The sequence below is a fragment of the Eutrigla gurnardus genome (genome assembly GCF_963514095.1).
Source record: "Eutrigla gurnardus genome assembly, chromosome: 7".
Classification (NCBI taxonomy): domain Eukaryota; kingdom Metazoa; phylum Chordata; class Actinopteri; order Perciformes; family Triglidae; genus Eutrigla; species Eutrigla gurnardus.
The window spans coordinates 1,370,279-1,387,617 of record NC_139921.1 but is presented as its reverse complement, the minus strand read 5'-3'; the positions used below and the strand labels follow the sequence as shown (position 1 = coordinate 1,387,617).

General features: G+C 48.9%; 1 protein-coding gene across 6 annotated transcripts in view; it reads left to right on the top strand.

Annotated features, from left to right (window-relative positions):
• kiaa1109 (KIAA1109) overlaps positions 1-17,339 on the top strand; it is an 82,726-nt gene that overhangs the window by 19,024 nt on the left and 46,363 nt on the right. For all 6 annotated transcript variants that reach the window (XM_084014091.1, XM_084014087.1, XM_084014088.1 and 3 more), the window contains exons 12-32: positions 779-857; positions 1,215-1,306; positions 1,383-1,500; positions 1,577-1,732; positions 2,353-2,450; positions 2,562-2,746; positions 5,484-5,590; positions 5,750-5,985; positions 6,073-6,291; positions 6,602-6,739; positions 7,425-7,601; positions 7,771-7,899; positions 8,302-8,421; positions 8,510-8,841; positions 9,639-9,889; positions 10,253-10,487; positions 10,563-11,069; positions 11,688-11,961; positions 13,876-14,013; positions 16,342-16,412; positions 16,524-16,697. In XM_084014091.1, coding sequence (XP_083870217.1) covers positions 779-857; positions 1,215-1,306; positions 1,383-1,500; positions 1,577-1,732; positions 2,353-2,450; positions 2,562-2,746; positions 5,484-5,590; positions 5,750-5,985; positions 6,073-6,291; positions 6,602-6,739; positions 7,425-7,601; positions 7,771-7,899; positions 8,302-8,421; positions 8,510-8,841; positions 9,639-9,889; positions 10,253-10,487; positions 10,563-11,069; positions 11,688-11,961; positions 13,876-14,013; positions 16,342-16,412; positions 16,524-16,697 — 3,836 coding nt within the window. The remainder of the gene's footprint in view (positions 1-778; positions 858-1,214; positions 1,307-1,382; positions 1,501-1,576; positions 1,733-2,352; positions 2,451-2,561; positions 2,747-5,483; positions 5,591-5,749; positions 5,986-6,072; positions 6,292-6,601; positions 6,740-7,424; positions 7,602-7,770; positions 7,900-8,301; positions 8,422-8,509; positions 8,842-9,638; positions 9,890-10,252; positions 10,488-10,562; positions 11,070-11,687; positions 11,962-13,875; positions 14,014-16,341; positions 16,413-16,523; positions 16,698-17,339) is intronic.

Genomic DNA, 17,339 nt, shown 5'->3' with positions numbered 1-17,339 from the left:
TGGTGCACGTCTGCAGCCTCAAACCAGAAATACTCCCAAATGACGGACGTGCTGTTTTTCTTGGCGATTAAATCCCCTAACTCCGCTTCTGGTCCAGTTGAAGTAATTTATGACTAATTACAAATACGGAGCAGGTTAATACTGATTGGTTAGCGTGACCTGTTCACGAGTACTCTGATTGGTGAGCTTGGCAGGATGGTCGAGAGACGGCATGTATGTGTAAAATAGTTGACAACAGATCCTGGGTGAGTCAGGAGCGCTGCAAAAACCGCAGCTTTGGCGATCACATGATCGCGTTATCTGAAATCGCAATTTCGGTCAGAAAACGATAAATCGTTCAGCCCTAAAAGAGACATCGTGGTGGTTTAACGAGGCGGAGCGGCATCAGAACAACATCAAGCGCGTAAAGTACACGAAGAAGAACGTAGCGGGAGCGCGCGGCGAGGATTGTTGCGGCCGCGCGTCTTGCGGAGCAAGTCTACTGTGCTGCGCGGAGGCGCTCCTAATGTAAATGATTATTGATTTATGAATGAATTGATAGGTGGCTTATTTTTGGCGTATTGATTTTTTTTTTAGCCTGGCGGCAGGTCTCCTTGGACTGGCGGCCCCGCCAGGCCTGTACAATGGTAGGGGAAACACTGGAAGTGCATACTAAACATCCACACACATGTGCTGGCTTGAGGGAGGGAAGGCTGCATACTGTAGTGAACAGATCAGGTGACTTCCTTTAAGGCAGCGAGGCCTGTGTAACTGTTGGCTCTCACTTCATCCCCCGTAGGAAACCAACGCCATCCATGTGAATGTCGGGGCCGGCTCCTACCTGGAAGTCAACATCCCCATGACTGTGGGAGAGAACGGTGAGTGTGTCAGGCCAGAGTGTCACCACTGTCTTCAAGACAGGAAAACACACATCCTCGTCAGCACGGTGCAGATGAATGAAGAACAGCTGCTGCACAGACCGCTGTTACATGTCAACTCTATTCATATTGAACCTCCAACGACGTCCCAGCAGGACGCCCACCAAGTGTGCAGCAGTTTGAATGAATGGTTCTGCAGATATGTGAAAGGCACACACACACACACACACACACACTATGATGTAATAACTCTTCCCTCTGAGTCGTCAGAAACGTAGTTAGCGTACGTAGCTGTTGTAGTTTCCAGAGGCCGGCTCTGGGTGTGGAGGGTTGACGGCCTCTCCCTCTCTCTCTCAGGCTACTCCCCCACCATCAAGGGCCAGCTGCTGCACGTGGACACCACCAGCAGCATGCAGTACCGGACGCTGCTGGAGGCCGAGATGCTGGCTGTAAGTCCGCCTCACATCGCTGCTTGCTTCTCCGTGGAGCCGCCGCTGAACATGCGTATGTCCGTTTGTCTTCCAGTTCCACGTCATCGCCAGCTACCCCCGGGTGTGGAACATGCCTCAGTCCTGGCAGTGTGAGATCGAGGTGTACAAGGCCACCTACCACTTCATCTACGCCCAGAAGAACTTCTTCACCGGTGAGTCCTCCGGCACACCACGCAGTGCATCTGGGGTCAGCGTTTTAAAAGTCAAGGTGTTCCTCCTCTTCTTCAGATTTGATCCAGGACTGGGCGAGTGACAGCGCCCCGGACATCTACTCCTTTGTGCCGTATTCCTGGAAGTTCAAGGTCCTTTTCCACCAGTTTGAGATGATCTGGGCTGCAAACCAGCACAACTGGGTGGACTGCTCCACCAAGCAGCAGGAGAACGGTAAGAAGGCTGGTCTCCTGCTGCACATCACCATACACTCAATAGAATAATAATAATAATAAATCCTATCTTTGATATTTGTCCTTTTATTTATTGTTATTACTGTTTTAGCCCAAATGAAATCGGAACCCGGGGGAGACATGAACATGATTTAATATCTTCTGTCTCTCCATACTTTTATGCACTTTTTGCTGCACACAAATTGAACATAAAGTAAGACATTAAAGTGGAGCCTGTTGAATCACTGGAAATGTTCCTTCAGTCAGACGTTTCATTAAGAGCTCTTCATATCTACTCCAGATTCTGTTTATCCACAGCATTAATCACTGGCTCATTTAAGGCGGTATGTGCAGATCATTCTGGGACGATAAAGAGAAACATTGAATGATTTTAATGTGAAGTGCAGTGTTCCGTTAACATGTGTGATATGACTGTTATATTTGTGTTTAGGACTAGCACCAATGCAAAGAATAAAATGAATCCAGCTGTGAAAGCGTCCGATAACGGGATGATGCCGTGCTCTCACTCTATTAAGTCATGATCTATTGTGCATACAGTGCATCCTCCTCCTGATCCCACAGCGGGGCGGACTAATCATTTGCTTTATTGATCTCCTATAGTGTACCTTGCAGCATGTGGCGAGACGCTCAATATAGACTTCATTCTGCCTTTCAATGAGTTTGTTCCCACCACCTGCAACACCCGCTTCAGCCTGAAGGTGAGTCACGCTTCAACGCCATGGGAGTGTAGTTGTGAAGATGTGTGGACGGTTCCTGTAGCTTTGTCGGTGTCAGAACTCTGAGTGTGTGTGGTGGATGTGCTTGTCCAGGCGGAGGACACGGACATGCGGCTGTCGCTGCCGGAGTGCCACCCGAGCCGCGACCCCCTCCTCACCTTGGCCAAAGACTACCAGAACGTCAAGCTGCCCCCGGACATGTTCACGCCGGGGGAGAACCAGGGCGCCCCCCCTCCCAAACCCGTCAAGTCCCGCTGGAGGAACATCACCGACCCAGAGTGAGTAGCTTCTCTCCAGGATGACTCAGCGCTGACTCACATCAACACCTGAACAAAGAAGAAGGTAGTAGGTGGTCATTTCAAGTAACGCACTGACCTTCACTCTTCTGTCGAGCCGTCACCTCTATAATACTATTCCAATTTCATTACATATTTATTTACAGATTTGAATTATATTACAATATTTCATGCTCAAATTCAGCCTATTATTAAAGGAGAAATCCGGTCATTTTTGACCCCGTTTTCGTTGTCCCCAGGGTCATCCCGACTTATTAGAAGCTAAAAAATTGACGTTGCCTAGCCCGAGATCTGTACCTGCCTTCCAGACTCACTCCAATGCTAACCCATTGGGGCAACTTGTATCTGCTTTTCTGATAGCTTTTCTCGGCTATCTACTGCTAATGTCTACCGGGTGATTTGAGGTGAGTTACTCCATGCAAAAACACACATATTTATTTCGCCACACTATTTGAGCTAAACGAATCGTGTCTCGTACAGACCCCACTGTGTTGCATAGGTCTTGGAATTATTTTCTGAGGCCCAGAAGCAGATAAAAGTTGCCCCTATGGGTTAGCATTGGAGCGAGTCTGGAAGGCTGCCAGGCAGGTACAGATCTCGGGCTAGGCAACGTTTGGGTTTTTAGCTTCTAATAAGTCGGGATGACCCTGGGGATAGGGCTGGGCGATAAAACGATAAAGATACATATCGCGAAATAACTTTTCCTCGATAGAAATATGAGACACGCTCGATACAATTTCGATAGAATTCATTCGTCCATGTTTTGACGGACATAACGCCTGGTCCACACTGGACGCGGAAGCGCCGCGGCGCAGTGCGCCGGATGGCTCATGCTGCAGCATTAAAAGATCTTCAGATTCGGATATTATGTCTACTGGTATTTCATTGCCAACTCTCACCTGCACTAGACTAAACTGGTATTTCAGTTGCAACGACAGAGCCGAAAATCGCGAGAGATCCGCGCACCCCCGTTCAGACCAGACGCCTATTTCTCCGCGGCGGTCGACAAGCGCTTCAGCTCAGCTGTTGTTCATTCAGAGCTATTTTTTCCCATTAAACCCCATAAAATTAATACGCCATGTTTCTGTAACCAAGAAGTTTGTAAACGTCTTGTATTTATCCGTTCTCTCTCTCTGAGCGAGAGAAAGAGAGCGAGAGAGAGAGGGACACACACACAGACAGAGAGTGTGTATGGTAGAAGACAGTAGTAGTGCAGATATACCGTTGAAATACACATTTTTTTATCTACTCTTCACATTTATTAAATGTATTGTCTCTTCCTGTTTCCCAGTGCGAGTTGAGATACACAAATATGATCACGTTTGTCAATCGCGGTATTTTATTTTGAAAATTGCTTTTATTTTGAAAATTGACCAGATTGTTTCGTGTTTCTCCGTGTGATTTCCTGCCAGAATTGACGCGTTCACTCGCGGCACGCGCAAAAAAATAGAGCAGACGCCGAAACGATCGCTTCACGGCGCGGGAGGGCCGCGCGTATTCGCGGCGCTCCCCGTCCAGTGTGAACGACACCATAGCTTAACAGGGGCGCCGAATGGAAGCGGGCTCCGCTACGCGTCTATTCGCGGAGCTTCCGCGTCCAGTGTGAACCTGGCGTAAGAATAGCCAATCATAATTAAGTAGCGCTGCACCGAACCAATCATGCTGGAATAGAGCCACGTCAAGTTAGGTTGACGCACACAGCACACGTAATAGTAATTTGATTTATATATCGTGATATATATCGATATCGACTGATATGAAAAAAAATATCGTATCGGGATTTTTTCCCATATCGCCCAGCCCTACCTGGGGACAACGAAAATCGGGTCAAAATGACCGGATTTCTCCTTTAATATGAACTACACTACAGGCTTATACTAGCGGCAGTGGGTTGTTCTACTTCCTGTCCACTAGAGGGCGTTCCAAAACCATCACCAATAATTATGCTGAGTTTCCATCAGCTGACAGCTTTCCAGATCAGTAATAATGAAGAAAGTCAAACAACCACATTGCCGTTCTCCTGGGGACAGTGTCCCCGTTGCCATGGCTACGCCCTCCTCGCCTCACCGTCAGCTCTACGTTCAGGTTCTCACGTACATCCTGCTGTCGGCCTCGTTCCTCATCTAGCTAGCAGTAAGCAGCATGAATGCATCTTTGTTATGATGCATCCGTCCATATTTACTAACGTTCAACAGCAAAGAAAACACTCCAATACTAATTTCAGCATTCTGTTAGTATTGATTTTGTTGCTGTTTAAATGATTTTTGATTCCTGAATTCCGTTCCAGCAGCCCTGCTCTTCATGCCGCCTCGCTTGGTGTTGAAGTGAGACAGTTTAATCTCAGATGAAGATAAGAGGAATACATTATTTTTTAAACCCGGTATGATGTGTCGAGCTACATCCATCTGAGACGGCTGCAGCGTTGTTCACGGCGGCCTGAAGGTCAGGGAAAGGTCAGAGATGCTGGAGAAGCTTGTAGCTTACACATCATGCATGCTGTACGATCCGCCTCAACATGGAGGTCATTTATAATGTATAGACCGGAGCCAGGTAGCGCTGTAGTGCTGTGAGAGAGTTACCCTCCTGGGAGTTCACCATCAGAGACGTCAGCAGCCCATTGGCTGTCTGACGTTACGTCCTGGAAGGGAGCGCTTCATAAACCTGGAGGATCCACTGTGATAATCAACTCTCCGGCTGTGTGTTCTGTGTTTTCCTTCAGCGCCGGCTGGGTGGACTGCTGGAGCGTTCCCAACTTCTTGCTCATCATCGACTACACTTGGCATCCCATTTATCCCCAGAAGGCCGATGAGCAGCTCAAACAGTCGCGTAAGCTCGCTGCTTTACAGTCGATCCTTTTGTCGTCTGTTCTAAAGCCAAACATGACAGAATGACAGGGTGTGAGACATTGTAGCTATGTTTAAAATAATGTGCTCATGTCCTGCTGGCCTGTTTTCTGTGTCTGAACTTGCATTGTGTTGTCTGAAGTGTCTGAGATGGAGGAGTCCATGCTGTCAGCTCTGCGTCCTCCAGAGCACGCCCCGGTCCAACACCACCACGCCCCCCCACGCTACACCTCCACGTCGGCCTCGGCCGCCCACGGCCGGGCGCCCGCCGACCCGTCGGAGCTCCCCCCTGACCGGCTCCACGTGGAGATGGAGATGTCCCCAGACTCACAGATCATCCTCTACGGGCCGCTGCTGCGAGCGCTGATCTCCATCAAGGCACGGCTCGCTCTCTCATAACACAATCCTACGGTTATCAGTTTGGATGTAGATTTTATTACCTTCCTTTCCTTGTGTTCTCTGCAGGAGAACTACTTTGGTGAGGACGACATGTACACAGACTTTGAGGAGGCGGTGTCCAGCCCCGTGCTGTCCACCTCCACCTCCTCTGGCCTCGGCTGGTCTCCTCTGGGGATGGAGGACAGCGAGCAGAAGCAGAGCTCCAGCATCCATCCCCTGGACCTGCGGCCCTGGGACATCACCGTGCTCATCAACCTCTACAAGGTCCACGGCCGCCTGCCCATGGTAACTGTATTTCACTGGACTGGTTGGGTTGAAAACACAAAAAAGAGCACCATGGGATCAGCGTAGGCGTAAAGCAAAAAGGCCTCGATCAAAGATTATGGAACTATTACATCACCACACTGTGGAATAATAATGATGTGCAGCAGTAGAGGGAAATCCATGTATTATATACATTTAAAGAGTGTGAGAATGAAATGAGAAATACATTGTGAATGTTTGAGGAAAGTCTGTAGATGTAACTTCTCCTTGTTGATGGCATGTCCAGCCTTTTGAGTGGTTGTGTGTTGATGTTGATCCTTGCCTCCTCTAGCACTGCAGCAGCGAGGGTCCCGAGGGTCCGTCCGGTTTCTTGGAGCGGCTGAGTTTTGAGATGAAGAAGGGTTACAAGGAGACGATGCTGCAGCTGCTGCTGTCTCCCATTCACATCTTCATCAGCGACAACTATCCGGTGAGAACCACGGCCATCTCACACATAAAAACCCCTCATCTACTGCCGAGTTTCCTGCAGGTGAAACTTGTAATACTCACTTTGGCCACAGGCTGAATGGTTCTACCCCCCATGACCTAAATAGGTATGAAGAGTCTTTTCTACCAGGTGAACCTTTAATTTAATAACATATATGTACCTGGTCTTTACGGCAGCGGCAGGAATTAAAACCTGAATGCTTTTTGTCCTCTTTAGAACTTGGTTAGTAGTGTTCTTCCGCCCCTTGTGGCCAACATTACTATTACAACCACAAAAACGAAACCTTTTTCAGATGAAAAAAACTGTATCAAATCATGAACACAGGAGAGAGATAATGAAATGTAAATGTTTTCCTAATTGTATGTATGAAAACAATGACAGACACACTAGCCTTTCATCTGAAGCAGTGACTCAGCAACCGTCCTGAATGAAGCCGGTTACAGTTAATAATGTGAAACATGCTTTCCACCACAACTTTGCATCAGCAGCTGCATATAAACCACACGTTCTGAGCTCTAGCCACCATCCTATGTGCTGCTCAGAGTGAATATCTTCCCCTCATCCGATAAAGACCTCCTCCAGTGAGGGGCCGTGTGTTGTCCAGGCCCATGCAGGGGTGTTATGTTTGTCTCCATGATGGAACTGTGTGACCCCCGTCTGCCCACAGCGCCCCACGGCCGACGGGGTTCTGAGAGACGGCCACCTGAGTCTATCGGGCCTGCAGATGAGGGCCCATGCCATGTTCTCGGCCCAGGGCCTCCCGCTGGGCACCGACACGCTGGAGTACGCCTGGCTCATCGACATGCAGGCCGGGGGCCTCACGGGCCGGGTCACGCTGCCACAGGTGGGGCTCTGATAGTACAATTACATTTACAAGGAACAAGTCACCGTTTCTGTTTTCTTATAATTGAGTTGTGAGGTTTTCTTTGTCCACCTCCACAACGACTTTATGTGAAGATGTGTTTTCTGATGGTTTTAAACGCTGGCCTGTCTGAATGTGCCTGGATGACTAGGTGGCCAGTCTGATCGAGTGGGGGGAGACCTTCCTCTTCCACGGCGTGTCCCGGGAGTTCCAGCTGGAACAACCCAAGCCCTCGGTCATCTGCCAGCACGGCGCCGACCGCCGCATCTGCGACGCCAAGGTACAAACATCACAGTTCAGCTGCTTTGTTTCAGCGAGTCAGCAGGACTGCATCTCATGCTAGGAGCCAGATTAGCTCATTATGGCCGGAGGCTTTGTTGTTGTGCTATTTGAATATTGGTCAGAGATGTTCAGTGTGAAAGGAGATGATGATAAAGGGAGCAGTGTGAACGTTTTGTCTAATGATGCAGCAGCCCCAGGCTCCAGCATGGAAACGATTGATACATCACAGCAGCGCTGCATGGCGTACATACACAACACCACATGTATGGAAGAACGCTGAGGGAACAAGTCTGAGAATGTTTGGGTGCATAGTAATGAGGATATTTTTACTGTGGCTGCGAGCCCTCATTACTGTGCGACACTCAAACCGCTCTGGTACTAAATGGAGGTTGTTCTGCAGCTGAGCTGCCTGCCGGGTCACTGCCGCACCTCCGAGGAGCTGAAGTACACCATGACCCGGCTGGCCATGGACGGGGTGGACCTGTTCGTGGTGGAGCATGGCTGTGCTGCCAGCATCAAGGTAATTAGGAACAAGCAGTTATGGAGTTCAAGTAAAGAGATTTATTCCTAGCTGGTGAACTCTGTTGACCCCTCCCCTCCCCCTGCAGACGGCCGTCATCCGCGTCGCTAACTGCAACCTGCACAACCAGGCGGTGGGAGAAGGCATCAGTGCCGTGGTGCAGGACGTGAACATCCGGCAGTACATCGAGCAGCAGCAGCACAGCGAGGCCGCCCGGCTGCAGCCGGCTGGACAGGGTCAGGGTCTGGGTCAGCCCCTGGGTCTGGGCCAGCCCCCTTTGCTGCGACGCTCCGTCTGGCTGGAGGCGGGGTCGGTCAACCTGAACCTCATCACGGCAGACATCGCCCTGGCCGCTGACCATCCGGCCAAATGTGAAGTCCAGAGGCATTTCCTGGAGCTCCACGACTCCCAAAGCAAAAGGTAGAAAACTTTGTTTACTGCTGAGTCCCTCAGCGACCCGGAGCAGCTTCACAGCGTTGTGCTGCTTCTATTTAGACAACTCGCCACTATTTACACGTTTAATTAAGGGACCCTGAAGCTGGTAAAAACCCTGTTCACGTCAGATTGCTGGAACTTCCCTGACTGGCTGGCTTCGTATCGTCAAATAGGTCTGTTTAATACAGCGAGCAGTCATTTTCAGGCCCATACAGTGATCCAGCTCATGATATGTGATAATCAGCCGCTAGACTACTGTGATGATGAATTCAACATCTCTCAAGGTCTCATAAGAAGTCAGCGGGGTGCAGATGTTTCTTGTCCAGCTTGTAATTGGACATGTTTCTTCAGTGTGTGTGTGGGTGATGAGAGTGTGTTTGTCCATGTGTGATTCTGGGAGAACTTAGAGTTACTAACAGGTTATGAAATAGTCTGGATAACGCACTGACGCCTCCTCATGAGCTGTGTCAGACCATCAGATGGCTATATTTAGTTATTCTCATGTATGTCCAGCATGCAGTCTGGGAGAGTTTAAAGGAAGGAGCTTTACTAGCTCACTGGGTCCAGAAGGAGAACATGCAGCACCGACAGCAGCTGATCGATTAACAAGGTGATCGATCCACAGTCGTTTGTATGGCTGAAAGAAAACTAGTATTAATAAGAAGTGTACGAGGCAGTGGTGCTCTCCTCATTCACACGGGGTCAACGAGACTTGCTGGTAGGTTCTCAGCAGATGTTAATGCTGATCAGCTGACTGTGGGATCTCCCTTCATGCTCCTCAGACTCTGGTTCTTGTGGCCGGAGGAGTCCGGCATTTGCATCAAACGCAGCAGGAACCGCTGCGGCTGCCTGGGAGGCTGCAGGTTCTTTGGGGGGACCAACATGGGCCTGGACTTCTTCAAGCTGGAGGAGCTGACCCCGTCCTCCTCGTCTGCATTCTCCTCCTCCGTCCCCGAGGCGGACATGTCGTACGGCCAGTCGTTGCTGCAGCCGGGGGAGTGGATCATCACCAAGGAAACGCCCAAAGTGGACGGTATGCATTTGGAAAGAGTTCATTCCTGATCCCCAGATAGGCTTTGAGTATCTAGGGATTCATTAGATGGAGTTTTGGAGCATAATTGAGCTTTTTTTCCATCGTTATCTTGTCTGTCTAATTGATGATCTTCCCCGTTAACATGGAATGCATGGGGACATCACTTTGTTCTTAAGGTATCCTTGCTGAACAGCTACTACTTTAACACTTGTTTCCATTGTTTAGCTCTTACTTAATCTGCAATGATATGTTGTGGTTTCTTTCTTTCACAAATGTACTTATTATAAGTCGCTTTGGACAAAAGCATCAGCTAAATGCCCTAAAAGTAAATGTAATCACTCAAGCTGACGTGTGTGTTGTCAGGCCGAGTGGTCGGCCTGAAGACGGACACACACTCGCCCTGCCTGCCTCCCGAGCTGCCGGAGAGGCGTGGCCAGCAGCACCTCAGCCTCCAGGTGCCCCAGCGCTCCCACAGCTCCGCCTCCTCCTCTGAGGAGAACAGCTCCTCTAGCGCCGCGCTGCCCCTGCTGGCCGGAGAGAGAGACACGCCGTCGCCCAGCACCGAGGAGCGCATGTTCCCCATGAAAAGCCCTGCTGAGTGAGTACCGGCAACGTGCTGCCAACATCAGGGTCAGAGCATGAGCGTCTCATCTGTCATGTCCTCTCTCTGCAGCACCCTGGGGGACGTCCCGGAGGTCTCGCCCGTCTCACCCAACAGCTCCCAGGACCGCTCCTCGGTGCGCTCGCCCCTCTGCTCGCCGCTCAAACGCCAGTCCTCCGTGCACTCCGGCCGGCTGGGCAGCACCAAGAGCCTGTCGGCCGCCGTCTTCACCGACTCTAAGCCTCCGCCCGTCCTGTCCGGCGGCGGGGGCGGCGGTGTCCAGTTCAGCAGCGACGTCTCCCGCAGCGACGAGAACGTGCTGGACTCGCCACGCCAGCGCCGGAGCTACGGCTCCTTCCCGTTCACGCCGTCGGCCGACTCCAACACCTTCCACCAGTACCGCTCTGCAGACTCCAGCATGTCCGTGGCCGACAGCGAGGCCTACTTCTCGGCTGCCGAGGACTTTGAGCCCATCAGCAGCGCCGACGAGGGTCCGGGGACGTACCCGGGTCGCAAGAAGAAGAGGAGGCAGCAGATGCAGCAGCCGCAGCAGCCGCCTTATCACATGGAGAACTACAGGTCAGCTGCATATAGATAACATACACACACACCGTCTGATTTACTTTGTAAGATTGGGATGAATGGAGTAGTTCGTCTCCAATTAACAATAATGTTGCTGTGAAGTTTGGATGGTGTTGTTCTAGTTTCTTTGGGGTAAAATCTAAATCTTTAACGACGTGCTTAGAAACAGAAACGCAGGCCGTCAAATGAGTCCTGATGACTCACTGACGCGTTGTGAATGTGTTTATGGCCCAGTGTGCAGGAATACATTCAGCGTGTTATGACATTTTTATGTTGATCACCCGACACGTTTTGCATTTCATTGCGTTAAACAACTTGGCCCCGAAGCTAAAGGCGTTGTCGTTTCCTTTATAACTCTGATTCCATCATTCAAGGATAGACGTGATCTACAAGTGTTGGAAGTGGTTGATTCCTGGGCCGCCGCTTCCTGCTGCTGCAGTTTGCAAATTGGATTTCGGTCTTGTTCTGCAACCGCCGTGTCATTTTCCTATTACCCCAAATGTTCTCACATTGATTGAACATGCTGGTTGATTGATCACGCCTCCACACCGATCATTAATCAGTCCTGTGAAAGGTTGAAACATGAAACTTTATGCCCATGTGTGACCCCCACAGCCGGAGCTCCATCTACCACAGTGTGGAGGGCCCCCTCACCTACGTTCTCAACGGGGAGCTGATCACTGAGCCGCGCCCCCTGCCCATGCCCCCCATGTTGCCCCCGCTGCCCCCCCACCCCTTGCCAAGCCACACCTCCCAGGCCTCCTTCGTGTCGGCCCTGGCCATGGAGGAGGAGAGCTCGGTGGAGGCGGAGAAGACGGCCGAGCCCGGCCCAGTGACCCGCGAGCCCCACGTCATGGCGTGCTACCAGAGCTACCTCGCCCAATACCAGGTAAACTACAAATCCCAGAATCCTTCAGCAATCCAAATACTTCTGTGTGTGCGTAGAGGCTTTCTTTCTCTGCGTGACACCTTTTTGAAAGCAGAAACTGTGGTTATGCCTGATGTGTTTATTTTCACTGCGATTTCCAGGCTTGGCCCGGGTGCTGGAAATCCTTGAAAAGCCTTGAATTTTAGTGTGGTGTTTTCAAGCTTTGAAAAGTGCTTGGATGTAGAATAAAGGTCTTGAAATGTGTGTTCTATGTGATGACATCTATGATAGAACACTATTACTCCTGCTTTCTGGTCTACGGCGCCGTGGTTGGGATGGATCCATCTCGGCGTGGCTGTGCCTGCTGCCATGGACTACTACTGTTGATACTATTGCTTCTGTTAATACCACCACTACTGTTAATGCTACTACTACCATACTACTAGGGCTGGGTATTGTTTAGAATCTCACGATTCGATTCGATTTCGATTCGTCGGGTCACGATTCGATTCAATATCGATTCGATTCGATATTGATTGAAATGCTTCGATATCGATTCAGTTTCAAGTAGAAATACACAAGTAAGAGTACCAAATCATTTTTTCAAATAATTTATTTAGTTTCATGCCTTATGAACAGCCGTGGTATAACTCATAGCATGATAAAACAGGACACTACTTAAACACTGAACTACAGTGCATGTAACCGCCGTGGAAGCTATGGTAGTAGACAGTAGTAGTGCAGATATACCGTTGAAATGCACATATTTGTTTATCTACTCTTCACATTTATTAAATGTATTTTCTCTTCCTGTTTCCCAGTGCGAGTTGAGATACACAACTATGATCGCATTTGTCAATCGCGGTATTTTATTTTGAAAATTGCTTTTATTTTGAAAATTGGCCAGATTGTCTCGTGTTTCTTTAGCTGTGGCTGCAGACCCTGAATTGGGACACAGCTACTGTGTGATTTACTGCCAGAACTGACGCGTTCGCTCGCGGGACGCGCAAAAAATAGAGCAGACGCCGGAACGATCGCTTCACGGCGCGGGACGGCCGCGCCTATTCGCGGCGCTCCGTGTCTTGTGTGAACGACACTATCGCTTAACAAGGGCGCCGAAAGGAAGCGGGCTCCGCTACGCGCCTATTCGCGGCGCTTCCACGGCCGGTGTGAACTCACTCCGGTCGCCATATTGTAATGGTTTGGTCTAGTGCGGCCCCCGTCCGTACAGCGCGAATCACACGAGGGTGTCGGTCACAGCGCCCCCACTGGCCAGGGGCTGGAATCGATTCAGAAGATTGCTGAATCGATATTGAATTGCGGGGAAAAGAATCGCAATGCATTGCTGAATCGATATTTTTACCCACCCCTACATACTACCAACACCAAATGCAGTTGGAACCCAAGGGCCTGGGCTGCACCAGATTTCTGCCTAAAAGCCTATTAAGGCAGTTTTTTCTCGCCACTGTCGCTGTAACGCTTGCCCCTGGGTGATGTTGGGACTTTGAAATTGTGTTGACTCTTGAAATTTTTTGCGTATTCTAGTCCTGCTCAATGTGTTAAGTGTCCTGAGATGACTTCTGTTGTGATTTGACACTATAAATAAAATTGAATTGAATTGAACAGAGACCTCCATATCTGAGGGACTGAAAACAGCATTTTGTGACATTTCTTTATGAAAAATGACTTTTGATGATGAACAGATGATGAAAATAGTTGGTGATTATATTTCTGTGGATCTGTTAGTGGAATTAGTTTTCCTTTCAAAAATATTGGTACAAATATGGAGTTTACCACAGCTGGAAGGGGCTGGAAAAGCATGGAGATGCACCTGGAAATGCTTGGAAAGTGCTTGAATATGACTTTTGAAAAGGTGTAGGACCCCTGGATTACTCTTTGGTCCAATTAAAACACTCGTTACTTCACCTGTGCCAGGTCTCCAATTGGTCCGTCAAGCAGCCCACCAATAAGAGGACCTCCAAGTCGTCTCTGCACCGCCCCTTAGACCTGGACACGCCCACCAGCGAGGAGAGCGCCGCCTCCTTTGACCAGCTCTCGGTTCCCAGCTTCAAGGTGTGTGTGTGTGTGTGTGTGTGTGTGTGTGTGTGTGTGTGTGTGTGTGTGTGTGTGTGTGTGTGTGTGTGTGTGTGTGTGTGTGTGGTTGTGTGTGTGTGTGTTGTGCGTGTGTGTGTGTGTTGTGTGTGTTGTGGTTGTGCGTGTGTGTGTGTGGTGTGTTGTGTGTGTGTGTGTTGTGGTTGTGGTTGTGTGTCGTGTGTGTGTGTGTGTGTGTGTGTCTGTGTGTGTGTGTTGTGGTTGTGTGTGTGTGTGTGTTGTGGTTGTGTGTGTGTGTGTGTCGTGTGTTGTGGTTGTGTGTCGTGTATGGAGCTAGAACAGTCTCATAATTCATAAATGCACACAGAAATTCATAAATGCACAAAAAAGATTTACAAATGTATTTGGGGATTTGTATACACATGTGACTCAAAACACAAATACATTTTCAATGCACACACAAATATGTTTCATTTCATATGTAAGTAAAAAATATTCACATATAAAAAACAAGATTCATAAACATATTTCCAATGCACACACAAATCTAAAAAAAATCACAAATACATGAATGTTAAAGTATTTGCAATCTTCATCAAATACGCATTTGGGGCTTGTTACATTCATATATGAACTGTTGGACCTGTATTTACAAAGTGCTTTTAATTTGTAAACCTCCCTGCATTTGTGTGTGAAACTTTTGAGACTCCCCTGACGTGACTCTGATCCACAAATGCGTTTTTTCTAAGAGGAGGTTGTCTGTAGCCAATCAGATGTCTCCCTCCTTTACAGCCAATCACGTGAGTGCGTTGCGTTGGAGGGATATGGGTGCTAGAGCCAGAATCGACCTTATTTCTGGAGATAATTTCCCTTCTTCCTGTGCTCCCTGTCTTTATGCTGTATAGATTAGGTGTACAGTTATATAAATATCTATTTTTCTTTTATAAAGAAGCATTTTATGGAAGTAATTTATCCCTCATTCTGGGGAAGATGAACCGGTGCGGGCGGAGTTGTGTTTTACTTTGGGGGAGACACTCACGTGATTGGCTGTAAAGGAGGGAGACATCTGATTGGCTACAGACAACCTCCTCTTAGAAAAAACGCATTTGTGGATCAGAGTCACGTCAGGGGAGTCTCAAAAGTTTCACACACAAATGCAGGGAGGTTTACAAATGAAAAGCACTTTGTAAATACAGGTCCAACAGTTCATATATGAATGTAACAAGCCCCAAATGCATATTTGATGAAGATTGCAAATACTTTAACATTCATGTATTTGTGATTTTTTTTAGATTTGTGTGTGCATTGGAAATATGTTTATGAATCTTGTTTTTTATATGTGAATATTTTTTACTTACATATGAAATGAAACATATTTGTGTGTGCATTGAAAATGTATTTGTGTTTTGAGTCACATGTATATACAAATCCCCAAATACATTTGTAAATCTTTTTTGTGCATTTATGAATTTCTGTGTGCATTTATGAATTATGAGACTGTTCTAGCTCCATAGTCGTGTGTGTGTGTGTGTGTGTGTGTGTGTGTGTGTGTGTGTGTGTGTGTGTGTGTGTGTGTGTGTGTGTGTGTGTGTGTGTGTGTGTGTCGTGTCGTGTGGTGTGTTGTGGGTGTGTGTGTGTGTGTGTGTGGTGTGTTGTGGTTGTGTGTGTGTGTGTGTGTGTGTGTGTGTGTGTGTGTGTGTGTGTGTGTGTGTGTGTGTGTGTGTGTGTGTGTGTGTGGTGTGGTGTGGTGTGTGTGTGTGTGTGGTGGGTTGTGTGTGTGTGTGTGTGTGTCGTGTGGTGTGTTGTGGTTGTGTGTGTGGTGTGTTGTGTGTTGTGGTTGTGTGTGTGTGGTTGTGTGTGTTGTGTGTGTGTCGTGTGTGTGTGTGTGTGTGTGTCGTGTGTGTTGTGTGTGTGTCGTGTGTGTGTGTGTGTGTGTGTGTCGTGTGTGTTGTGTGTGTGTGTGTGTGTGGTTGTGTGTGTTGTGTGTTGTGTGTGTGTGTCGTGTGTGTTGTGTGTGTGTGTGTGTGTGTGTGTGTCGTGTGTGTTGTGTGTGTGTGTGTTGTGGTTGTGTGTCGTGTGTGTGTGTGTGTGGTGTGGTTGTGTGTGTTGTGGTTGTGTGTGTGTGTGTGTGTGTGTGTGTGTGTGTGTCGTGTGTGTGTGTCGTGTGTGTGTGTGTGTGTGTCGTGTGTGTGTGTGTGTGTGTGTGTGTGTGGTTGTGTGTGTTGTGTGTCGTTTGTCGTGTGTGTGTGTGTGTGTGTGTGTGTGTGTGTGTGTGTGTGTGTGTGTGTGTGTGTGTGTGTGTTGAACCGGTTCCTTGGCTGCTCTAACATTTGACCTTTGACCCTCCAGGTGATAAAGCAGGGCCTCTCAGCCAGCTCTCTGCTGGACCGAGGACTCCAGCTGATGGGAGAGAACACCAGGTAGCTCACAGTACACTTGTACAGTTCATATTCTGATATTTGTGTATGTGGTACTTCCACGTAGCAGCCTGTTTTCTAGTGATACATAACGCATGCCCCGCCCCCCCACAGTACACCTTACACCCCCCTGGATAAGAGGGCCATGGAGAACACGGATGAGGACACCACCACAGAAGACTGGACCCTGGAGCAGCCCTTAGCTCAGACCAGGACCACGGCCATCGTGGAGGTGAAGGGAGCCGTCAACGTGGTGCTCACACCGCTGGTGGCCGAGTCCCTGGACAGGTAGGACCTTCTCCAGGGTATTTTATCTGTGTGTTGTTTAAAGGAATGGAGCATCCAGGCAGCGTATTACTCTTATAGTACATGGAAAGATAGGATGGGACGTTAAGTTGTTATATTTGCTGATTGAAAACTCAAATGTTACGTATGTTATGTTACAGAAGATGTCTTCTGCGGCCTCGCTCGGTTTGTTGTTTAAAGTCTCACACACACAAACGTACAGATTGAGGCAGCGGTCGTGTTCTGGAAGGTTATTATTATTAATAGTCAGCCTAGATGACATGCCGGCTTTGCTCCACCGTTGGGAAGGCTGTATGACGGCCAGGTAAAGCAGTGGAAGTATTCCACAGACCGTGAACCTCCCTGACATCGGTTGCTGTTGTGGTGATTGTTTCGCTGCTCGCCGGTCCACAGCAGTACACTGTGCTGCTCCCATGTACGGCCTCCATGTACTGTAGCTAACACACTGGATAACTCATGCAACCAGCCGCCCCTGGAAGCGGATGTACTCCCCACGGTCACTGCAACCGTGTGAATCTGGACTGCTGCGTCGGCGACGTCTTTACCATCTTGTGAGGAGATGGGCAAACTGTAGCTGGCAGGTCGAAGAGAGGCCGAACCAGAGCTATGAATAATGAATCGTGT